Below are 26,381 nucleotides of genomic sequence, written 5' to 3'. Positions count from 1 at the left end.
TCAGTCCATCTATACTTATTCTCAGTACACACATTTATTCAACATAGACTCAGCCTGTGTTTTATAACCTGGTTTTTGATATTTATGAAAGATGTGGACATTCTTCAATAGATGAAACATGAAGAATGAATTTCATTAGTATGAATATACACTATATTTTAATGACTACATGGCACACTCCTAACACTTCATGTCAGCGATTTACCTTACACCCTATAGGCTGACATGTAGGTTGTTTTGCAACATATATATTCCATGTTTAGATATGTACAGTAATAAAATATCTGTGTAAAGATGTGTTACTTCCTCTAACTGGCAGAATTCATGATATGGTGACAAGAACTCTTATTTTAACTTAGTCATGTGTTTTAAAGGAATCATGAAATAAAATTACGTAAGTTATCTCACCTGTAAAAAGATGGGGAAATTTAATGGGCAAAATCACAGCCTCCTTAAGTGCTTCTTTGGCTCCTTCGAGACCAGCAACATCACTCCATTTTACGTTTGGTCGCTCAATAACAATGGCACCTACAAAAAATTACGTCATCTTTAAATTATGGAAGTCTATTTTCTCAAGTTTATAAAACAACATGAAATACTAATGGTAGAACAAATGCCTTATAAAGTTGTCTGGAAAAGTTATATGCATTAAATCTTCCTGAAATAGTGCGATGAAGTAGTAGTGTTGGGAACAGTCAGTAGGAGACAAGTTCCTACCTCCTCATTTGTGAGGTGAAAAATACTATCACTTGCCCAAACTACTTAGGTTAGTACAAGGATCAAATAGCATAATGGTGGAGTGTTTGGAGTAGCACCAATTATATAAAGAGGTTATAATAGTTGAAAGACTGATTTAGAGTCAAGCATACTTCATTTAATGGAGGTTGATTTACTATTCTCCTGTGAACCAAAAGCAAAGGTGATCTGATGCTTTCTTCAATGGAGAGAGAAAATGTGCTTAACTTGAATGGAAGATAAATGGAACAAAGGAAAAGATGAGGAAAAGATACAGAAATGGAAGAAAAAGTAAATGACACGTAATAGAATGTATATCCCTTTAGATCTCCAACACTTTCTTGAGGTTTTCTACTTGGCTTCCTAATACTAAATATACCTTTATTTATAATTTTTCAAGTTAGTGAAATTAAAGCTTTTCCAATTTTATAGTACACAGAAATTGCTCAATTTAAACTATTAAGCAGCTTGTTCTAACATGATATGTATGTAGTTGTTTTAACAATAGAATGCCATTACACAATTTACTAGTTATGAAATCAGTTTAAGAAGTCATTTTTTTCTAGTTAGGAAATGTCTCCTATCATTCTAATTATGTTCAGTGGCTTACTTCTTCCTAAATTATGAAAAAAGTTATTAGACTAGAATTAAATGAAATCAAAAACATTTCTACACCCTAAACGTTCAGATTAGTAGAAAAAGGGCAATTCAGTTTTTCTTTTTTATGTTCCATGAAGATTAGTAATTCTGTTGGGTGTAATGGTAACTTATCTATAATCCCAGTTATTCCAGTGGTTGAAGCAGGAGCATTACAAGCTAGTAGTCATCTTGGATAACTTAGACTTTTGTCTCAAAGAAAAACACTTTTTAAAAGGCTGGGATACAGTTCAGGGCAAAGGCCGTGTGTTCAATTATCAATACTATAAACCAATCCAAACCAAGCAAGGCAAAGCAAGCCAAACCAAACCAAACCAATGAACCAAGATTAATAATCCCACAGGAAAAAATCTCTATATACGATAGAATTTCATGTCACTTAACATCAAGATTTTTATGCAATTAAAAACATATGCAAAATTAATTTTCATGTGTGACTAATACTTTTCTCCTTAAAGTTTAAAGGTGACTTTTGAATGTTTACTAATGAAAGATTAAATACTTAATGGGCTGTAAAACTAAAAAGGTGAGGGGAGGGTAAGAAACAATTTGAATAAGTAAATATATTTCTAATTAAATGCATTTTCTGGTCTTTGATTTTACTATGACCAGTGGGGACTATGATCAGTATGGGGACTCTATATTAAAACACCTTCAAAAGTCACAGAACTATACATTGATTTAATAGAAAACTCAAATCACACGCTCATTTTTAATTCTAATAATCATGGTATAGCTAATGCCATAATCTAAAAGTTTTTAAATATATCAGGACAAATAACCTTCAAGGGTATTATGTTATGAAATCCATTAGCAAATGATTAAAGATGGAAAAATCCTGATGAAAACCTAGAGTGTTTCATATTCTACTTGTTCCTAAAATCTCAAATAAATTTCATTTAAATGCCTTAAGCATTTAACAAAAAAAGTCTCAGCTTGTAACTAAGAATTTATAGAAATCTCTAATATAAATCAGCTGAATCTCCCCCCCCCCTTGGTAGGTACAGGGTCTCACTACACAGCTTGGACTCATAGTGACCCTCCTGTCTCAGCCTCCCTAACACTGGGATTACAGGTGTGAGCCACCACGCCTGTGTTTTGGGACAGATGCCTGGCATGCGGCCAGGGGGCGGGAGGGATCAAATTTGGGACCTTGCGCTTGCCAGGCAGGTACTCAGACTGCTGAGTTATCTTCCCAGCCCTGAATCTTTTTAAAGACTGAAGATACAATCCAATTTTCATGTGGGGAGTAGGGTTGGGAGAGGGGAAACCAAACCAAAAGTGGTAGACAAACAGTAAGAAAGTTTCTTGCCTACTAGAATGAAGCCTTGTGTCACATGCCACTTGTCACAAAAACTCAATGTGTTGTAGACAATTTTCTGCTTCTAGCAGTGAGGGCACAGCAGTGGAAACTCAGAAGTTTCCGCTGTGGAACTGTATCTTTCACTTTATCCTCATTACTTTAACTGTTTCCAAGGTACTATTTTTGGAGTGTTTGCCTATACATCCTACCTGAGCGGGTAAAACAGAAATATTACCAAAATAAAGAGACTAGTGTAGCAAGGTTAAAGGTTTGGTTAAACTAGGTATACTTACTCTTCAGTAGCTAAGTCTACATAATGGAAATAATTTCTATTCAGCATTCTATTTGGTTAGATTAAAAAACCTATTAGCTAACATCAAAAACAAGCACATCTCATCAAAGAAGTCAGCAATTAATAGATGCTGACTTTTTATACACAAAGAGCACCATTTATCAAATACCTACACATTTTCATATCCAATATTAATAAACTGTCATACTATCATTGATCTTCCTTCCTGAAAGGACATTATAAATTTCCATTTTAGAGATGGGGACTCATACTCTTAGAGGTTAGGGGAACTTGCCCAAGGTTAGAAAGCGTTTATGCGACAGATCTTGGAGTGAAATCCGGAACTAAGGCTATAGCCTCTTTGTCATGCCATTATATATGCTTTTACAGAGAAATAAAAACAAGAGAGCTGAAAGATGTAAAAGAGGTACGTGTAAATGGGAAGGAACACTGAAAAGGTGAATGAGAAAGAGCAGATAAATAACATGAAATAAACCATCAACGGATCTGCCATAGCAATGGTAATAAAAGTAATCTCTAAGTCATTCTGCTTCTCTGACAGTAAATTTTAATACTGTCAGATTTTGTACTATGCTAATAGTATAAATGCTACCTGCTTTTGAGGGGGTAAATAAACTGAAAGACTTTTTAAAGGTAGAAATAACAACATAATTACTCCATGAAAAAACAAAACTATTAAAAACCCTGAAGAGGCAAAGCCTTTGAAAATGCTCTAAACAAAGCCAGCATGTGATCACTTGCAACCACAGTTGATTCTAGAATTTCACTTACATACAGGAAGAAACAATTCAAGCCAGACAATTCATTATGAGTCTTTTCAACAAGGTAGTAAATTTAAAAATGAAATCTAAAACAACCTTGAAGTTGATTCTGTAGTTTCTTTTTTTCAGGATCATCAGATTCTCCTTCCCCATCACTGTCATTCCTAATAAAAAGAATTTAATATATTTAATAGCATTCAAATAATGCTATCAAATAATGCAAAAATGAAGGAATGCTAACCTGATGTATTTGTCATTTAAGTGGAAAAATAAAACATTCACATTAAAAGTTACACTTATTTAATTAAAACTTTAAATAAGAAGCAGACGTATCAACAGAGAATCGTGTATAAGGAAGGGACAAAAGATCAGGAAAAAGAACTACCTTCCAATTCCTCTGATACACTCTACGTATGTACGAATTTATAAAGGCATGCTTCCACATTGTTCCATGAATGATTTAAGATGAATTACAGGACAGTTATCAAAACAAAGCACCAAGGTCCAAAATATGAGAGCACAGCAGGTTTTACGCCACAATGGGAATGCGAAGGTCTTCAGGGTTGGTAGAATTGTGGATGACGTAAGAGGACAGTGAAAGCACTTCATATGACCCTTGCGCTAACCTTCTAGTGTACTTTCTGTACTATAACAGCTTTACTATTTTGTTTCTTTTGTATTTGGTGGAGGGTCTCACTAAGCAGCTCGGACTTTGAGTGATCCTCCTGTTTTCAGTCTCCCCAGCGCTAGGATTACAGGCACGCGCTACCACGCCTGGTCTTGGTGGCTGGCTCAGCATGCCAGAGGGTGGGCTGGCACAGCATGTGGTGCTGGGGATTCAACCCAGGGCCTTGTGCTTACTTAAGCAGGTGCTCAGTCCACTGAGCTATCTCGCAGACCCTTAACAGCTTTATTATTTAAACAAACAAACCACAAACCCTCCTACCCTTTGTAGGCCTCCCTTCCAGTTTCCTAAGTGCAGTTTCTCTGAGGTGGGAGTGGTTTGCAGAGAGCAGATCTTCAGGTGAAAGCACTGTTTGGGTGAGGGAGCTGTGACTGAAGTCATACTGCGTGCTCCCAGGACTGAGGAGGGGAACTGCTCAGAGGGAGTGGTAGGAGCAGGATCCCTACGAGACACATCTCTATACTGGTATGAATGAATTCACAACTACATGCTCCCCTCCCCCCAACATACTGATTTTTCCCCTAGTTATGGAATTTAAGCTTTATTCTCTGGGCTTAAAATTCTATAAAGTAATAGACTATAATAAATTTCCTTTGTAACTGAGATTGTTATTCAGAACAGAAAAAAATACTGGCATCCATATGAAGGTAGCCATCACAGAAGTCATTACTGGAAGAGCCTCAACAGACGGGAAGACAGGATGTTTCTGCTGCTGAAGGTGTCTCAGTGAGAGTTGGGGGCCCTAGAACTTGAGGTCAACTGAATTCTTCCCATGTTGGAAGTTCTTGTCTTACACTAAATGTCATTTCATACAAGAAACCATAAAGTTGAAATTCAGTAATCTGTAAGATAGAAGTGTGATCTGAGTTTTGGTATGTCAATTTTGTAGCTGCAAAAGATAAATATTCTTAGGGTGTTAGAGAAACCCCCTAGCTCTCTGACTGCATCTTGAACAGATGATATAAAACCTAGGGCTGGGGATGTAACTCAGTGGTGTAAGTACCTGCCTGGCAAGCACAAGGTCCCAAATTTGAGTGCGAGTACTGCAAAAAACAAACAAAATAAAAATATAACATGGACCTTCTAATTGTTTTCAAACTCTATCATGTGGCAACTATTCAAACCTAATTCTTATATTCCTCATATCCTTCACAATGGTCTAAGGTAGCAGCTACAAATCACCTAAAGTATTAGCTAAAAGGTACTTCATTCCTCATGACCACAGGGAGTTAGTTATCTAAAGAACTTGTGCCATTTTCAGCATGAATTGCATGACATTCTTTAAAGCTCATGGGCACCTTATGACTTTTAAACCCCATGAGGACAGATTATTCCACCACGGAATCCTATTTTCTTATGAGTGTGTATCGTGGAACCATTCACGGCACCAGTTAGTAGAAAGGTCAAACAGGATCTGGTTAAAATGTTTCCCACGTTGAGCTCAGAACTGGGCATGTGTATTACACATCAAATAAAAGAATTCTGCATCTGCGATACATTACCCACAAAGGGAGATATTCCAAAAATGGGTCTTAACTTTTAAAAATTATGGTGTGTTGTTTTACAATGACAACATAAAGCATATGCAATGTAAGTCTACATCAAAAATTTTTGTATATCTACTTGCATTATTAAGAGTTATTTCTTGTCTATATAGTCTAAGAGTTAATTTGTGGATCATTCTTTTTTTTTCTAGAACTAGGGATTGAACTTGGGATCTTGCACTTGCCAGGCACACACTTAAGCTGCTGAGCTATCTCCCCAGTCCCTTTGTGGATCACTCTTATAATTTAAACCTTAATATTACACGATCATCAGTGGCTCAGTGGTACTCTTATGCATATTTCCCCTACTACTAGCAAGCAGTCCTGGAGGTTTCTTTTGGACATATTATCCCCTCACCTTGGTAAAGTAGGGATGCAAACTTTTGTCTGTGAAGGACCACAAAGTGAATATATTTCAGGTTTTGCAGCTATTCAGTCTGTACTGCAACCACTCAACTCTGCTTTAATAGGAGGCAATGAGCCTTAGATGACGAAATGTAAACAAACAAATGGGCGAACCTGTTCCCCAGCAAAACTTACTGTCCAAAACAGGCAGTATGTCTGCTTTGGCCCATTACCCATGATTTGTCAATGACTGGTTCAAACAAAATAAATTTGTTTCAAAAATGAAAAGTCAGAAGAATAAAACCTACTACTTTTAATACATACCCCTTCTCATCACCTGGACTTGACTGTCCCTCTTTCACTGGCTTCTGTGCAGTTTTCTCTTTTTTTTTCAAATATTCCTTTAGTTTTTCTGCTCTATCAAGATATTCTGTACACTTTACCCTGATACTTTGCTTGGCTTTATCACCCTGTGCTTCATCTGTTGAAGTGAATGAGAGAGATTTTTCAATTAGTATCTGGCAGAAAAAAGTTTAAGCTTAGATGTATTCTTTTAAACAGGCAAATTCTATTTTGCACAAGGAAAAACGATGATCTCTAGCTCATTGTAATCAGTGGTTATCAACTCTTCTTTATTCTTTTCCTTAGAGGCTTGGAGACCAACAGTGAATCTGAGTTACAAAACATCTCACAAGACAGCAGAGTACTTTAAGTTAATGCTATATAAAAGAAGACACTATTTAATATTTTATTTCATATTCTTCCCTTACATTTTGCTGACAGCTGAATGCTTTGTGTTGATATGAAACTAATCATGACAAACAACTTGGTAATAGAACAGGGATTATCAGAGATAGGGAAAGGACAGAAGCAGATAAAGGAAAGTTGTACAATAGAATATGTTGATATATCACATTTAATTCCTTTAATATATATAACTAAAGTGTATTAATCAAAAATTAAACATAAAAAGATAAACAGAAGTGGTATTAACCATTTCCATTAATATCTACCTAAACTTTATTTCAAAAAGTATACAGTGATGGAAAATGTCACAGGTGTGTACCACTAACATATAATTGTACTAAATAAAGGCCTTTATTAGGGTTATATTTAAAAGTAGTGCCTGCCACATGAATATGCAATATGTATTTGTAAAATAAATGCTTCCCAATCTTTTTAAAACAGGATCATTTTCAAACATATGCTTTGGACATGTATTTATCTTACATACTTTAGTACGTTATCGTTAAAATAAAAAGTTTCCACACACTATCTGACATTTTAAGATATCTGGAACTACAAACTAATAATCGTAACTGTCACATTCATTTACTACATTTGAGCACTTCAAAGGAGAAAGTTTGTTTTTCTAATGATGACTTAAAATCTGGTTTTGTATTTCAATCAATTTTCATAAATATTTTGTGCAATTCCATTGTCAAATAAAATGATTAAACCAATAAACTTATACATGTACAAAGTCAAAAAAATTTTTCATAAATAAAAAAATAGAATCTTGTAGCCTTTTTAAGTAAAAAAGTGAACTATAACCTTACATTTAATTACATGAAGAAAATACTGTACAGCATGTTGGTAGAGTTGCAGGGCTTCCTCATAATTCCCAGCTTTGTCTTCTTGTGCTGCTTTGCTAGCAAGATCTATTGCTTTCTGTTTAAGAAATGCAAAATATTTACATTAAAACCAAAATATAAACTTTAAATAATCAAACTGGAACTTTTTTGAGAGGGGAAATAGCACTTGGTATGAAACCCAGGTAAGTACTCTATCACTGAGCTACATCTGATGGCTAGAAATTTCTTTTTAAAAATAAAAGCAACTTTAAAACAAACCAGAACTGCAATTTGTTGTAAATTACTTTGTAAAATACAAATTAATTTACTATATAAATAAATGCTATCTGAATACAAGTTTATCTAGTACCACTCACTAAAATTCTCACAACTTTCACACAGCGAAAGGCAAATTTGAGCCAGTCGAGAGTAACTTGAGTGATGTGAAACTTCATATTAAAAACAGCATTGAGAGATTCTAAGAGACTAAATGCTGTTACACCTATAGCATATGACAATAACAGAAATGTATGGCGTAAAACCCCTTGAGAAACAATGGGCTATGAAATACCAAGAATTTGAAAAAAGCACAAAACTTTTAAACTGTGGTTTTACTTACCTAGCAAAGACATAAAACAGAGGTCTTTTAAATAACAAAACAAAATAACTGGTACATGATGAATAGGTAAATAACTGGCATGTTCTTTGCATGTTTCCCCTACTAGTAGTAAGCAATCCTGGAGGTTTTAAAGGATACTTATGTTAACAACTGAGAATGTGTTTATGATAGATTGCCCAGCTCCTCAACCCCCAATGCCTTTCAGCTGGAGACTGAAGCTAAGGACTTAAGCATGCTAAGCAAGCAGTCTATATAACCAGCCTGCTGCAACATTTCAGGTGTCACCAGCTATCTGAAACACAATGGCCCTTATCTTTAATAAGTATTCACTGATTTTTCACTTCCTTCTTTTTTCAAATCTAAATATCTGTAATAAACATGAACTACTTTTGTAATCTTTATTTTTTAAATACAGTAGAGCCTCACAAATATATCCATCTTGATTCCCAAAAATGATGCAAAAGCAAGTCAGTATCGAACAGGTTTTTTAAGGAAATGGTGTTGGAGCAACTGGCCATCCACAAGCAAAAAGGAAACCTCAATTTAATTTAAATCTATTTCCTAATAAGTAAAACCTAACCATACACTTAAACATAGAAAGCTATAAAACTTGAAAAAATCTTCAGGATCTAGGGCTTGGAAAAAGGGATCAAATTTGGCATCAAGCATAATGTATAAAATGAAAAAATAAACTCAACCTTATTAAACTTTTGTTCTGTAGGAGATCCGAATAAAAAATTGAAAAGACAAAGGGTTGGCCAGATAGCTCAGTGAACTAAAGCCCCTGGAGTGCCATGCCGGCCCTGCCCGCAGGGCACGCTGACAAGGCGACTGAGACTGGGCTTGGTGCCATGCACCTGTAATCTCAGTGCTTGGGAGGCTGAACACAGGAGAATCACTACGAGTCCAGTCTATGTAGTGAGACCCTGTAGACCCTGTACTAAATACATTTAAAAGAAAGAAAGAAAGAAAACAAAAGAAAAAACAGGTTACAGACTGGGAGAGCTACTTCAAAATACATCCAAAAATGAACTATAATACATAAATACATAAATCTACAATACATAATGAATTTTGAAAACCCAACAGAGTCCACATACAAAATGGACAAAAGATGTTAATGGATGTTACCAAATGAAATACACTTAAGATAATTGTCTCAAAGTGCATGTAAAGTAAACAGATACACAAGTTTAAATTGTGTGTGTGTGTGTGTGTGTGTGTGTGTGTCAGAACCGGGGATTGAACTCAGGCCTTGCACTTGCCAGGAAGCACTTATTCCACTGAGCCACCTCCCTGAACCCCACAAGCTTAAATATTGCATGGTTTCTCTTATATGAAAAATTAAAGTATAAATAATTTAAACAGCAAAATGACTGTAAGGCATTAGAGAAATGCATATTAAACCAGCGCTGAGACATCATAACACTTATATGACAATGGGTAATAAAAGTGTACAAATCAACACTTTTATCACAATAGCTTTTCTATATAACAATAACGTAGCTGAGAAACAAGCCAGAAAAACAATTCCATTAACAGCTTAAAAAAATGGAATCAAACTAATGAAAGAGGTAAAGAGACATGAACAGTGAAAACTATACAACACTAAGGAAAGAAATTAAAGACATTAGAACATGGAGACATCCCATATTCACGAATTGACAGAATATTTTATTTATTTATTTATTTATTTATTTATTGTATTTTAGGGAAGGCTCTACAGGGTGTTTAGGGTCTCATTACTAGATTGGACTCATAGTGATCCACCAGTTTACAGCCTCCCAAGAGCTGGAATTATAGGTGTGTGCCATCACGCCCCTATTTCAATTGCTATCTCAGCCTGCCCCAAGGGGCAGGGCGGCAGCCCAGGCCTGGGAAATTGAACCCCAGGCCCCTGCTCCTGCTTACAGGCACTTTAATCCACTAAGCTATTTGGCTGGCATAATAGAATATTTTTAAACTGGTCATTTAAAAAATATATATAAATTCAATGCAAACTCATCAAAATTCCAATGCCGTTCTTTATAAAATTTTTTTTAAAAAAATCCTAAAACACAAAAGATCTATAACACTAAAACTTTGGACAAAAAAAAAAAAAAAAAAAAAAAAATGGCTGGTATCACAGTTCTTAATTTCAAATTAGACTTAAAGCCACAGCAAAAAGACCAGCAAGGTACTGGTACAAAAATAGATACACAGACCAATAAAATAGAACAGAGGACACAGGAAAAAAATATAGTCATACGATTCTTGTCAAAGAAGCCAAAAACATACAGTGGAGAAAAGATGGCCTTTTAAACAAATGTTGTAGTAATTACCAACAGAGTGAAAAGACAAAACACAAATTTGGAAAAAATCTTAATAAGCATTCAGACAAAGGTTTGCTCTCTAGAATTTATAAAGAACTAAAAACACTAGGGCCCCAAAATTTAAAGACCCAATCCAGAAATGGGCATTGGAGAAGAACACACACTTGAGGAAAGAACATCATTTTGAGCCTGACCTGGACAATTCAGCAAATCAGCAAAACCCTGCCTCAAAATAAAAGTTAAAAAAAAAATCATTTAAACAATCCCAAAGCCAAACATATATAAAAATAATATATATGTACTAATTACACAAATATGTACTAATTAAAATATATTTTGAAGAATATATTTTGAGGTCTGCTTTATATATAAAATATTTTTTTAAATTAGTACATATTTGCAGTACATAATGATTACATTCCTCATAGGAAGCTGGTACATGAACATATCTTTTAATTTTTTTATGTATTTGGTACAGAATCCCACTACGCAGCTCAGACTCATAGTGATCCTGTTTTCAGCCTCCCCAGTGCTGGGATTACAGGCATGTACTACCATGCCCAGACTTGGTGGCAAACATGGCTGGTGTGGCATGGGTGTCAGGATTGAACCCTTAGTCCTTGTGCTCGCCTAAACAGACACTTAAGTCTGCTGTGCTATCTCGCCAGTCCTACATATAACGTATCTTAATTCTTTTTATGTCCTCTTCTCCTCCTTTTCCCCAAGAATACTAATTATGAAGCAGTTGCCTATGGATGGGATGAAATCTATAAATGGAAAAATTAGTCCTCTTGTTGGAAGGCCACACTTCTTTTGTTACAGCAGGAAGATAAATGGTATTTTAGAATAAAATGCAATAGTTACATACTTTACAGTACAGCTAGTCTACCTGCAAAGAAAACATTTTAAGTTTTATTAGCTGGATAGTATATAAAAAGTGGACTCACAATGTGGTCAATTGGTGCTTAGTTAAGACTTGTCTCATAAAATGCATCCCAAAGGCTCAGTGGCTAAGCCATGCAGCAGAAGAAATTCTTTTCTGACTATAACTTTTTTCTCAGATTGTTTTGCAATGCTGTGCCACTCACTTATCTAGCCACTCATTCATAACTCTTATTGTAGTAGTCAGGTACTGTATTATTCATCTACTTTAGTGTTCATCTGGCCTTAATATCTAGCTCCAAACTGTACCAATTACAGTACATCATTTAAACCAGCCTTTGACCATGAAAATGTCTGTGTTCGCAGTGCCCAAAATGGAAACTACTAGCCACATGTAGCTATGGTACTGGATGGCACATCAAAACATTCAAAAATTCGTTTTTCTCTGATGAATGCGTCATTTCATCCTTGTTAGGATTCTTCAATGGAAATGAAATTAACATGGCCTGTATAATTTGGCATAGCAAATTATTCTTTTGGAATATAAACTTTACTCTATTTCTACTACCTTATTTTAATATGTTTTCATACATTAAAATTACTAACTGGTCTTGTGGTCAGTGAGCCTGCTACCACACTTGCTATACCAGAGCACAAAAAGGATCCCCCCTGAAAATCATAAAATCCAAATGCCAGTGCATGAGCTGCATGGTCTTATATGATCTAGTTATATTTGGATCTCACTTCAAATCACTCCCAGTCCTCCTGCCATTCAGGCAGCCTGAGCACTACAGATCACTCCCATAGTCCTACTTCAACTGATAAGTCCTCAGACAGGTACTGTCTAATCTTATTTATCAAAGGCAGTGCTCCATCCTTGCTTTCTGATATACCCTTGCTCCAGAAGTCTCTAACCCTACTAATATCATTATATTTACACATTTCTTCACTTACTGGCCAGCTATTTTCCTAAGGTAAACTATGCAAGGACAGAACTTCACATGGAGCTCCATAGCCTCGAATGGTGCTGGCAGGTGATGGGCATACACTGCCAAACAACTGAAAAATCCTCTACTGCTCTTAAAATCCTTTTGGTTCCTGCATTTCTGCCATCTACACTGGCTATTGCCATTACACATAAGTAGATCACCTTCAAATGACTTATTTGACACCAAAACACCTTTCAGTACAGTTTCTGGTTCTCTACTTTTACAGCACAAATCACAACGGATTCCCCTCTTATCGTTTCACATAAGTGTAACTACTCCTATCAAGGCTCACTCTTTTACATATCTGGTTGTTGCAGGGTCTCACTACACAACTCAGATTCACAATGAACCTTCTGTTTTCAGCCTCCCCAGCACTGGGATTACAGGCGTATGCTACTACGCCCAGACTCTGTGGCCAGCTCAGCCTGCCCTATGGGTGGGGCTGGCGCAGCATGTGATGCTGAGGACAGAACTACAGTCCCCATGCTTGCATAAACAGGCAATTTAGTCTGCTGAGCTATCTCACCAGCCTCTCAAGGCTCTTTATGATGCCAGATCCAAAGACTAATTCTGCCTTCGGCTTGATTTTTTGACAATGTTCTACAAAACCCATCATTTCCTTCTTATTGACACTGTTTTCTGCTGACTCCTGACTTTCTTTCTACCTTTCTGGAAGGTCCTTTTCTCCTTTAATGATTCTTGCTTTTCTATGTAATACTGAAATACAGGGTGTGATTGAAAAATATACTGAGCATTTAAATTTGAAAATGCATACAGTAAAAAATACACTGCCATTAAGCTCTCTTAACATGCTGCTCTTCAAACGTACTTCTTGTTCTTGCCACTTTCTGCAACAGTTCTGGAAGCCCTCGGTTGTGACTGCCTTTACCTCTGATTTCATGGCTATCTTGATGTCCTAAACTAATGCAAAATGTTTATTTTCATGGTGACTTTCACTTTGAGGAAGGGCTGGAAGTTGCAAAATAATAAGCCCAGAGAATAAGCTGGACAACCACACACTAAAATGTCTTTAAGACACTGCCTATGTATTCACTGGATGGCACTAGGCAGCAACATTCACATTTTTTAGCATACCTCATATAGGCACAGGGTTTCTGAACTGCTGCAGAAAGAGTCAATTTTAGTATGTGCTGCCGAAGCAAGCACCAGAAAGTATCAAGAATGATGAAATTAGTATTTGAAGTAAATGAGAGTATTCTAATAGGGATTAGTGGCAACATCTTTTTTTTTTTTTTTTTTGGTGGTACTGGGATTGAACTCAGGAGCTACCGCCCTGACCCACAACATGTCTTTTATTCTAAATCAAACACTTCTAAACATTTACCACATATTTTAATCATGCTCTGTATGTTCATTAGGGTTCAGGCTGGGGCTTACTTCCCTGCTTTACTCCCTCCTTACATGCGATGTTTTTTAACAGTTTAAGGTTTCTGACTCACAAATTTATTCCATTTTTAAAACAGAGCTGTTCACATCACTCTTGTACTTAAAAATCAGTGTGGTATCAGTGTGTGCATGCCTGTGGGTTTTCTTTTTTTTTTGGGGGGGGTCATTCTCTCTAGAATGTAAGCTCCATGTGTATATGGGGTTAATATCTCTTTTCTTCACACTTGGGTACAATTCCAGTATAATGCCTAGGAGAAGACCAAGTAACTTCATTACTCTAGGCTCAGTCAGAATACAGGTATCAAAATAATAAGCATAAAAGCTAAGAACACTTGGGTCTATCTTTTTCCAATAAGGAGACCATAGTATACCTACCCCCAGAAAACCATGGGAAACAGTAAATTCCAGAAGAAAAGAAGACCAGACTTGTCTACCCCCCATAATTCTTCATATGTGCTCTGGAGGCTACCCCTGCTTTCCTCTCTGACATGAACTCTGTCAATGACATGCCACTCTGCTCTTGTTCCCTTTCACTTTTTAGCTGGGTCCTTCTAAGGAGAAAAAATGTGCTTAAACTTATCTTAGGCTCATATCTACAAAATCCACAGGAAAGCATACAAACTCTCTCCAGTCGCTGGAATCCTAACTACCACTGTACCATCTCAAAACCTCCACAGCAAAATGTCAAGAAGTACCACTATCCTGCCTTGGTTTGTTGAACTATGCCTCTCCCAGCAATTCTTTCTTGACTAATTGCCAAACATCATACTTATCTTTGCAGCACTTAACACTAGTAACAAAATACCCTGGTAATTCTCTCATTCCTTGGTCATCTTTTCACTATTCTTATTCCAGACTAATGACTCTTTTTCAGGTTTCATTTTGTGTCTCAAAAGTAGTCTATATTCCATAGGGTTTCATTCTGGTCCTTTTTTTTACTCATTCTATAAACTCTCCGAGGGTCTATAAACTCTTCTACGCTCACAACCTCTCCTATTACCTTTATGTTAAGAATGTCTAAATCTTTATGTTCAACTGAGCCCACTCATGCCAGTTCCACGTCACCACTCAGTTCCACTCATCTGTACCCCAATGCTTACTGGGCATTTTAGTTTTTCTTCATAAACATCTCAAATTAAACAAGTTCAGAATTGAATTTATTTTGCTCCTTTCCACAATTTCCCCCTTTCTGCATCTTGGGAACTAATTTCCATCCACTCAAATATCCAATCCTGAAATCTAGGAGAAAACTCAGATTCCCCTCCTCCCTCACTTTTTAATTGTGGCTATAGTTAAATACCTAAAGATCTCCAATTTTTCTCTGATCAAGTCTTTATTCAAACAGATCCTATCCTAATTTGGCCAGTCACCATTTCCCAGCATAAGGGCTTAGTACTTCTAACTAGTCTGCCTATACCCAAATTTGCTACGAGTTTAGTGTTCTCTTTGATTCTAAAACAAAAGTGTGAGCATTCTACAGTTTGGAACCCTTCTGTGACGCCCTGTTTACAGCAGGATGACGACCAATCATTTGTGAGTGGAGCATGAAGCTCTTCACCATGTGGCTTCAACTCTTCAGCTTTTTCTCCCACCTGCACACTGTGTTCCCATCTTAACCACGCTACTGGCACAACATAGATCACTCACTCTGATGGCATGCCTATGTATATGGATAGTGTACTTGCCACCTGGAAGACCCTATGCCACTGTCTCCCAGTAAAACTCTAGCTTCTCTAGGACTCAGTGGAGTTCTTGGGTCTTCTTGCTGCAAAGCCCTCCACAACACCCCAGGGTGTTACCCTGACCTACATGGCTTACAGATTTCTGCTTTCTCCTGTATGTAATTCCAAGGATCACATTGCATTCTATCAGTCATTTTGTGTCTGTTTCAACACAGAACACAGGCCATCTGAGGTCACGACTGATACACACACAAACACACATATATATCACATACGTATGATGTCACATTAGATACATTTCTCAAGATTCATAATATGTGACATAAAAAACAATAAATATTTAAGACTGAGTAAACTTTAAGTTCTACTTCATGCTATAATACTCTCAACCCTCTGTAAAGGTTTATTATGCTTCTGCACTGAAACATAACTTGTTCTTTTATGCCTGTAAAGCATTCAACTTTTCTGATTAAGAAAAAATTTTGTAATGAAAAAACCATAGACCAGTAGCAGAAAAATAGGATTCAAAGTTACCAGCACTAATGAACTGTATATTTTTGGTCACACCATAACCTAAATATACTTAAATTTCTAATACTGTGAAACCGGAATAACATTCACCTTGTAGTTTTGAGGATTAAAAGAGATCACATCAAACACTGAGCAGACAATTATTTGTGTTCAATCTGAAATCACAACATATCCTCCATGAAGCATTTCCCATTCGTTCTCTTATGAATAAGATCACCCTTCCTTGCTGCCCACCCACATTACCCTCTAATTCTGACTTTATCTTTATTGCCCCAGACTTTAGGCATCTGGCTAGGGAATTCTGCTTTGTTCAGTGAGAAAGTTACCATTATATGATCACTCTTCATCCAAATATCCTAAGTTAGAAATTTGAAATGGCTAAATGAGAAAGCAAACATGAACTGACCACTAATAAAATAACTCAACAGCTCTCCTGCTTTTGCCTTTAATAACTGCTCAATCTCCAACTGATAAATCTCTAATCACTTAACAATCCAATTCAAGTTCAATGTATTTTGGTTATAGAACAAAATTGCTAACCTTACAGATGAAAGGTAGCAGAAAAGGAATGAAAATTATGTTGTAGAAGGGCCCAAATCATACAAAGCCTCTTGAGGACAAGAAACGTTAAGGAACAAAACCAGTTAACTGATAAACCAAACATGAAAATGACAAGATATTCCAAAATCTTCTTTCATACTCAATAAACAATTATCTTTACCAAATGACAAATAAATTTTCAAATACATTTATTGAAGAAGTCTCTCCAGAATGGTGGTACAGAAAGTCTAAAGATTAACTGAAAAATGTTGTCCTGGATTAACACAATCTTTGTGGAAAAGCCACATGTTAAAACAAACTTCATCTTTAGGAAATGAGTCATAGTTGCAATCATAATATTTTGTGGAAGAAATAAAACTTTTACAGTCATAATCTTCTAGGTCGATTTTCAAGATAAGGCCCCAAACAAGCTGCTTTTCCCGTTCTTTTCTGTGAAAGCCTGACCGCTGTTTAAAGGACTCAACTACAAGTGGTTTTCTTCAGATTTAATTATTCTAGGTTACCTGTACCAGACACTCATTAAATACCTGTTTGACAAACTGCCGGAAGTTCAAAGCAAAAATTCAATGTATGTATCTCAGACAGTTCTTTTGCCCCAAACTGACTTGCTGGGTTGTCAGTTCAGGAGGCAAGCCACTACTAGAGGCTGAAATCCATTGTGGACGTGAGATTAAACACAATACTTTACATCCTCAATGAATTCTGTTCCACAAAGAACGTTTAAGTTTATAATTCTACAATTCAATTTTTTTTTCTTTTTACGTACAAGAACAGTGCTCTTGTAGATAAGGGGTGGGGAAGAGGAGCTATAAAGGAGTTTAAAAAAACAACTCGATCTTACAGCTTGGGAGTACACATAACACATACGCTCAATGAATTTATGGAGATTGTATGTAGGCTGACTCAATCTGAGGATTCCAGGGATGCGCATATTGCTGCTCACCTGACAGCTCGAAAATGCTTTGCAATCTAGGGTTGAAAAATGAAGACAAAACTACAACTACCCTATTTTTAGCTGCCCTTGTATAGTTATGCAAAGACGTTTTTTCTTTCTTTCTTGTACGGATTGGAGCGTCTAACCCGTTTGACTTCAGCTCCGAGTCCCGTTTCGTTTTCAAAGCCTCACCCACATCAAGGGTCTCACCGGGGCAGCGGCTCGGAGACCCCCGTGGTTGGGCCCAACAGACCCTTGGTGCGAAGGCACCCACCCTCCCACCTGCGGCTGCGCCCACCCCGCCCTCTTCCGTCCAGCCAGGGGCGCGGCCGCTTCCTCCTCCTCCCCGCCCCCACCCCAGTCCTCGCGTCTCCCCTCCGCGGGCTTTTCAGGGGGGCGCGAGATGTGCAGCTATACCTGGAGGTTGCCCCCAGTGGACGCCATCGTGGAAAGCCGAGGCGGTTCCCTGGGGACCAACGAGGGGCGAGGAGCGCCAACAGCAGCAACCTCGAATCGCTCCCGTGTTGCTGTCGCAAACCTAAGAAGACTGACGTCTTTCAGACCTCAAACGACGACCTCCGTAGCGGAAATCGCGAAACAACACTGCTCTCCACCGGCCGCTTGACCCTTCTCATAAAACTTCCGCAACTCTGAGCCCCTCTGGGCTCTGGCACCGCCTCTGGCAAGAGCACTTCCGTCTTCGTCATCAGCACGCGCGCGACAGTCACCCAGGGTGCATCTCGCTCCAGCCCTTGCCCTCGCGAAGCGGAAGTCAGACTTCGCGCAGGCGCACTGGTGTGCTGGCAGGGTTGTGGAACTACAGGCAAAGTTATGGGGTTCTCAAATCGGACTTCAAGCGCGGCGTAATTCTCTTTTCACTCTCCATTTCTTACAGTTTACAATGAATTATTGGCTCTTGCTCCTGTCGTACCACGTGTACGTGTTTTGTCGGCCCGAGGCTTTTGAATGGAGGAAAAAAAATCTTTTAAGATCCACCGGTTGGGATCTTCGGTCTCATTTCTGTTCTTCATTCTCTTTCTTTATTATCTTTTTTTTTTTTTTTTTTTTTAGGAACTGGGGATTGAACTCAGAACCTTGCGCTTGCCAGGGAAGCGCTTATTCCACTGAGCCATCTCCCCGGCCCCCATTCTCTCTTTCTGAAATGGCAATCACGGTCCCTTCCCAGGGTGGTGAAGCGTGGTGAGGTGCCCAGTATGTCAGTTATATTTACAAGGAGACTTAATGAATGGCTTGAGAGGCCAAGTGATGCACCGGGTGAGATTGCCTATTAGAATATTAAGACCAGCCTGAACAGAGTAAGGTCCTGCCCCTCCCCAAACAAAAAAATGAACTGATATTAGACCATTTTTAGCCATCCTATCACGCAGTCCCCGTTTTCTTCTGCTCACGGTTAACCTTCTGAAAGGAAAGCAAAATATTTAATCATTTCATTTCCCACTCATTCTCCAGTTCTGCAGTTTCTTTGAAAAGTTTCTTGTATGCACTTTTCGTTACATTTCATTTGTCTTACCTCCTTCCTGTGCTTCAGTTTCAAAACCCTTGAAATGGCTTCAAATCTAGGTCTAGAGTTAACACCATCCTGTGCCCACCATTTACTAGTGACTCTCAGAAATCACAGGGCTTCTTCTTTTTTTTTTTTTTTTGTATGTGTGACAAATTAAGTACGTCCAAAGTATAATTATCTTCGGGCCTACCAGATAGTTTAGTGGATTATAGCACCTGTTTAGGCAGAGTGCAGGGACTGGATTCAATCCTGGCTTGCCTTCCCCTACCCTACCCCACCCCCAGCTGAGAGAGCGATTGAGACTGGGTGTGATGGCACGCACCTGTAATCCCAGTGCTTGGGAGGCTGGAAACGGGAGGATCACTAGGAGAAGGATCTGTGTAGTGAGACCCGATATACACTGTACTAAATACATAGAAAAGTCTAATTATTTTCTATTGTAAACTTCCTTTTCTTATTTCCCTTAGAATGGTATTGATAAATCAGCACCATCCAGGTTCAGACTAAAATCCTGCTGCTTTGCAGCTTAGTTCTTCACACCTCTTCTATAAAATGCTGATGTTTGGTCCTTGAATATCCAATACATCACGGATACTTAATAATTCTCCTTTTTGATGTTAGAGGCTTGATTTATTTTTTTACTTATTAGTATTTTCTTATTGTACATAGTAATTATACATTCACTGTAAGGGATTGGTACAGGTACATAACACATTTCAATTTCCTTTTTTCCGTTCCTCCAGTCCCCTTTTATTTTTTCCAGCATCAAGTTCATTTAGTTACCTTATAAGACCTTATAAAGTTCGTTATCATGTACACAGATTGAAAACCAGAGTAATAGGTCAAAGAATGTATAGGACGTGTAAGACAACTTACTAAGTCAAGGTACACTTTTTGATACATTGGATTGAATTACAATACTTTTTTCTTATCAGTCTTTTATATTTTATGTGCATTGAATTTTCCATATAAACAAAGCCATGTGTTATTTATTTATTTATATTTTTTTGCAGAACCAGGGATTGAACTCAGGCCCGTGTGCTTGCCAGGCAAACACTTATTCTACTGAGCCATCTCCCTGCCCCCCCATGTGTTATTTAAACTCATGTCTGAGTTACACTCATTTTCTTGTAAATGTCTCAAGTTTATCCTGCTTTGTGGGCAGAATAGTGCTTCATTGTATGTAAATAACCACATTTTTTGATCCTTTCATCTATTGATATTGTTTCCAAAATGTAGCTATTATGAATTGCACTGGTATTAATATGGATATACATGCATCACTGTGGTATGATATCTTTAGCTCTTGGGAATATATCTAGAGAAGGGTGTCTTACTTTTCACTCATTGCTGAGACAAAATAACTGACTTCCAAAATTAAGGAAGGAAAAGTTTATTTAGCTCACAGTTTGTGGAGGTTTCAGTCCATACTTGGCTGGCTCCAGGGCAGAGTGGCATATGGCACAGGACAGCAGTTCATGGTGATAGAAAACAGCAAGACAGCCAGACGAAAAAGGGAGGAGCAGCAGCAGGAGCAGCCGCAGCAGAGAGGCAGCTTCTCTTCCTTCCTTATGCTGCATCTAGGCTATCTGCCCAAGGACGGGTACAGCATTCACACCCATAATCCCAACATTGGACCAGGAATTAATCACAACTTCTAGAAGCCACCCCATGACTACATGAGGCTTTGGAGGGTACAACTAGACACAAACCATAACAAAGGGAACTAGGTTGGTCAAATGAAATTTATTCTTTCAGGTTTTTTTTAAGGATTCCCCATGCAAATTCCATAGTGATTGGATCAGTTGTCAGTCCCTCCAACAATGAAAAAAGATTCCTTTTCCCCTACAGCCTCTCCAGTGTTTGTTATTGGTTGATTTCTTGATGACAGCCAATCTTTCTGGAATGAGAAGGAATCTGATTGTTGCTTGAATTTGTATTTCTCAAATAGCCAGTGATGTTGAACATTTTTTCTTGTACTTATTCACTGTTTTTATTTCATCTGAGAAGTGTGCATTCATTTCAGAGGATTCCTAAGTCTTTTTTTTTAGTTTTGTAGCTTTTATTTTTTATTTTTTAACATTGCTTGAAAATTTTTTTATTTAGCTCTAGAAGTCACAAAAATTTTATTGATCAACTTGCAATAATGCTTTCCTTAACAATACCAGTTTTCATAGGATCATTATTCTTTTTGTTTTTTTATTTGTAATTTTATTGAGAAACAAATAGCAATGAGACAGTTTCAAAACCAATTAGTGGGACAGTTTCAATAATTAATGCATTGCACATTGTTGTCTTTGTAATAGTTATTCACAGTACAAGATGCAGACATGATATCCTGTCCAAACACTATTAGTACAAATCTTCTCATTGACTTAAGAGAAAGTAGCTGTGTATCTATCCTAACTATTTTGTATATACAGATACAAAATGGTCCTTCATTTGTATCCCTTTTTTGTTTAGTTTGGTCAGAGATGGGTATTCCCTTACCATTTAAATATTGTAGGTGCATGAATTCAGCAAAATAATCCAATATAGTCCAGTAGTCTATAATAGTAGTGGGTTATCCACATGACTGGCAATGTCAGAAGTTGTTGATTTGAGCCTCTTACAGCTCAGCATATTAATGTGGCTATACTTTTTATACATTGTTTTTATACTTTTCTTCTGGATGCTTAAGACCAAGATAAAGCCAGACCTATGTAACAAGAAATGTCACTTATGTATCTGACAAGGTCAGTCAAATCCCCTCTTCCTAAATCTTAACCTACTTATATGAGCTGCTTAAAACCAGTTACTTGATTCCAAATGATTATCTAATAAACATAATTTTGCCAAAAAATATATTCTGACTCCAATTTTCTATTCCTAACCTTTTTCTTTTTGGCTGTGGGCATGATACCAAAGGCCTCTTGCATGCTAAGTATGGGTTTTACCACTAAGCACACTCCCAGTACCTCAATCCTTAAATATTTACTGAAACTAAATACAAGAGATCAGCATCAGGAAAACTAGGGATCTGGAAACTATGAAGATGTATACAGTATGCTTCTTGAAGTATAGGAGTTTAAGATTTAGTGGAAGAGACAGGATAGATAAAATAATTAATTGGGATTTATTAGTTACCATCATAAGCCATCTATTTCAGACACTGGATATGAATCAGTCAAAAATCCCTTATCAGTAATAAGTCATAATGATATACCTCTTGTGGGCAATGAAAGGGGCACATCACCTCTGTAGTAATCTTCCCCCAAATCTATAACCTCAGTATAAACATAGGAAAACATAAGAAAATTCCACCTTGAAGGGTTTTCTACTTCTAAACACCTGAACTATACTCTTCAAAAATGTCAAGGTCAGCCGGGGAGATGGCTCAGTGGAATAAGTGCTTTCCTGGCAAGCACAAGGGCCTGAGTTCAATCCCCGGTTCTGCCAAAACAACAACAACAACAAAAACAAACAAACAAACAAACGAAAACCATTCATTTGGGTCCGGGGAGATGGCTCAGTGCTCAGTGGAATAAGTGCTTCCCTGGCAAGCGCAAGGGCCTGAGTTCAATCCCCGGTTCCACAAAAAAAAAAAAAAAAAAAAAGTCAAGGTCATGAAAGACAAGGAACAACTGAGGAATGGCATGGATTGGAGAATGCTGAAAAACATTAACAACTAGATGTAGTGTGGATTCTGGATTAGATCCTAGAGCAGAAAAGGGACACTTGAAACACAGATATAAATGGGAATATATTCTGTAGTTTAGCCCCTGTCTTATACCAATATCAATGTTTTTAGTTTTGATAAATGTACCAAGGTTAAAAGGTTAGCATTAGGGGGAGTTGGGTAAAGGGCATATGGGATTTAAAAAACATTTTTTTTTTTTTATTACTGGGTATCAAACTCAGGACCTTGTACTTTCCAGGCAGGTGCTTATGCTGCTGAGCTACATCCCTGGCCCTGAGAATTCTCTCTATATACCTATGCAACTCTTCTAGAAAATCCCTGTTCTCTGTTTGGGGCCTTATGTTGTAGTGGAATAGAAACTTTATCTTTTGTGTTTAAAATGTCAGTGTAAACATGTTGCCCAATAACTGTTTACAAGGCCTTCCTTGTACATTATCTACAATTCTGTGAGGCACATGGTAAGTGTTCCATTTTTACTGATGAAGAAGCAGAGCCTCCAATCAGGAGTTCTCTAATACACGGAGTGCTCAAATGACAGAGTTGAAGTTTGAATCTAGGCTATCTGATTCCAAATTCAATCTCAGAGGAAGATTGTGTGTGATAAATACTAGAATATCAGAATGTACCATGTGGCTACTAAGGAAAGCTCTTAATTCTGACCAAGTGATTAAGCATGTCTTAGGGAAGGTGTCATTTAAGGAGAATTTCAAAATTTTAAGCAATAGGAATAAAGGCACAGATAAGTTATGTGGCATATTCTAGGAAGGCTGGCATTTATTTAATAAGGAGTTTTGACTTTATTCTGTGGCAGTAGATCTTGTTCAAAGTTTTCTTTGCTCTCCCACCCCTTCTCCCTGCCTTTGTTGTTCTTGTTGTTCTGAGGCACTCTTGCTTAGTATGTAGTTGAAGCTGGTCATGAACTCCCTAAGTAGCCCATGTTGACCTTGTATTCACAGTGACCTCCTGGCCTCAGCCTCCCCAGTGCTGGGCTTGCAGGAATGTATCACCATCCCTGAATGTATGGTCTTTCTTGCAAGAGTTGTGATTGACTGAGGTGCTGGATTTAGGAAAATGGATTTGTAGAGTGGGTCCAGGAGAAGAGGAGGAGAGAAGATCATGGAGCAGGTTCCTGAAAATGGTGGTGTAGTTTAGGAAACAGGGCATGCAGAACCAAGTGGGGTAGACCCCATTCCTGGAGCACAGTTCCTACATTCTTGTCTCTTAGAATTAGGTTAAACACCATATCTCAGTTTGCTCTCAATGCTGGGACAAGATAACTAACACACAGAATTAAGGAGGAAATGGTTTATTTATCTCACATTTTATACAGGTTCCAGTCCATATGCATCTGGCTTCAAGGCAGAATGGCACATGGCAGAGGGCAGCAGCTCATGGTGACAGAAAATAGTAAAGCAGCGCATAGTTTTGGATTTTGCTTCCTAATCCACTCTGCCAGTCTATTACCTCTCTCTCTCTCTCTCTCTCTCTCTCTCTCTCTCTCTCTCTCTCTCCCTTACATTGCATTCAGGATGAAGGTGTAGCACTCACACCCATAATCCCAGTATTGGATCATGAATTACTGACAACCTCTAGAAGCCACCCCATAATTGCATGAGGCTTTGTGGGGACAACTACACATAAATTATAACACACTGTCAATTGCTTTCACCCGTTCAACGTGTTAAATGAAAGGACGTCTTACACTGTTACCTCCTCAAGAAACCTCTGAAATGTTTCTCAACCCTGCACTTCAGACTTGAATTATCTTTAGATGTGTTGAGTGCCCAACAAATGCCTGGCCCAGTGTACATGTTAAAATATTGTTAGAAGGCTGGCCAAATAGCTCAGTGGATTAAAGCACCTGCAAGTAGGCACAGGGGCTGGGGGTTCAATTCCCAGGCCTGCCATGCTGACCCCACCCCTGGGGCATACTGAGATGGCAATTGAAACTGGGCGTGGTGGCACACACCTATAATCCCAGCTCTTGGGAGGCTGTAAACAGGCAGATCACTATGAGTCTGATTTAGTAGTGAGGCCCTGAACACCCTGTAGACCCTCCCCTAACATGCAGAAAAATATTGTTAGTCTCATTGACATAGTTCTTCCATTTAGATTGTAAAACCCCCAAGTGCTAAGACTTCATCTTATTCACTTTCGTAGCTCCCTCTTCTCTTATTCCCCATATGTTTGTACTTAAATAATCAAGTTTTATGGAACAAAATGAAGCTTCCTTGTTGTGATGAAGGACTTTAGAAATGAGGGAGGTCACAGGTAGCAGTTGTGCATCCAGCCTTTGAAGGGTCTGCCATGTAGCCCATCCAGGACTGAATACACCTCAGTCCAACAGACCATTTAAAAAGAAACGCACAATATTGAGGCAGGCTCTGCAAGCCACCCATGTACACCCAGATATCAGGTCTCTGCTTGTTGAGTTGCTGGCTCCTCCATGACCTATAGCACTATCAGGCAGGCAAAGTGCTGTCAGGACTGATCTTACGAAAGAGGTGACTCATCAAGCTGGAAACCTGTTTGGCCATCTCCTGTGCCATACAGGTCTCTGAATGTGCCCAGGTACCTTAAAGGCCCAGCCATTCCCACTTATTGCTATTTACTTTATTTATATGAAGACTCAGTAAACTTGTGAACAGAGATGGAGCCCAGAACCAACACAATAATTTCAATAATCCATGGGTTGGAGGATCAAGCAGCCTTTCTTCCTTGCTGATCACACAGGCAAGGAGATAGAAGGCAGCAGTCTCCTTCCTTTTTGGGCAGCAGTCTCCTTCCTTTTTGGCATCAGTCCTAGCTTTGTGGAAGAATTTTTCCAAGGACTAGGGTCCGGGTTTGAGATGATTTAAGTGCATTGCATTTATTGTGAATATTATATGTATTATTACTTTGTAATAATTATACAAGTCACCATAATGCACAAACAGTGGGTGTCCAGCCTTGTTTTCCTAAAATAGAATGGTTGGTCCCATCTAGGGATGATGAGGGACAATGATGCCTGAAGTTTCTTACTTATATCCAGTGCATTCCATAAATTCATTTTGACTGCTGTCATTGGAGAAGACCCTGCTTCACAGAGATAAGAGTGTTGGAAATGGATTTAGGCTTATCAAAGGTAGCGTGGCCAAGTGGTCTAAGGCACTGGATTAAGGATTTAGGCTTATCAGTGCTCAAAATTTTTGCTGAGAATATCACAGGATATTCTGCCTTGACTTTAATTTAGAATATATATATATATATATATTTGAAGTTATCACAAATGTACTTTTGTTTTACTCTTTTTTAAAAAATGTATTTAGTACAGGGTATACAGGGTCTCACTACGTAGATCAGA

At 37.9% G+C, this 26,381-nt stretch overlaps 1 protein-coding gene across 1 annotated transcript in view; it reads right to left on the bottom strand.

Moving 5' to 3' along the window:
* Vps4b (vacuolar protein sorting 4 homolog B) overlaps nt 1-18,526 on the bottom strand; it is a 28,260-nt gene extending 9,734 nt beyond the window's left edge. The window contains exons 1-5 of the mRNA XM_004638258.3: nt 18,252-18,526; nt 7,903-8,014; nt 6,668-6,824; nt 3,866-3,933; nt 409-528 (exon numbers count right to left, since the gene is read on the bottom strand). Of these exons, the coding sequence (XP_004638315.1) occupies nt 409-528; nt 3,866-3,933; nt 6,668-6,824; nt 7,903-8,014; nt 18,252-18,278 (484 nt within the window). The 5' untranslated portion in view covers nt 18,279-18,526. The remainder of the gene's footprint in view (nt 1-408; nt 529-3,865; nt 3,934-6,667; nt 6,825-7,902; nt 8,015-18,251) is intronic.
* Between the last annotated feature and the right edge of the window lie 7,855 nt (nt 18,527-26,381).

Source organism: Octodon degus, unplaced genomic scaffold (genome assembly GCF_000260255.1).
Source record: "Octodon degus isolate 3935 unplaced genomic scaffold, OctDeg1.0 scaffold00097, whole genome shotgun sequence".
Classification (NCBI taxonomy): Eukaryota; Metazoa; Chordata; class Mammalia; order Rodentia; family Octodontidae; genus Octodon; species Octodon degus.
The sequence above is the reverse complement of the archived record's forward strand: the minus strand, read 5'-3'. Positions and strand labels throughout refer to the sequence as shown.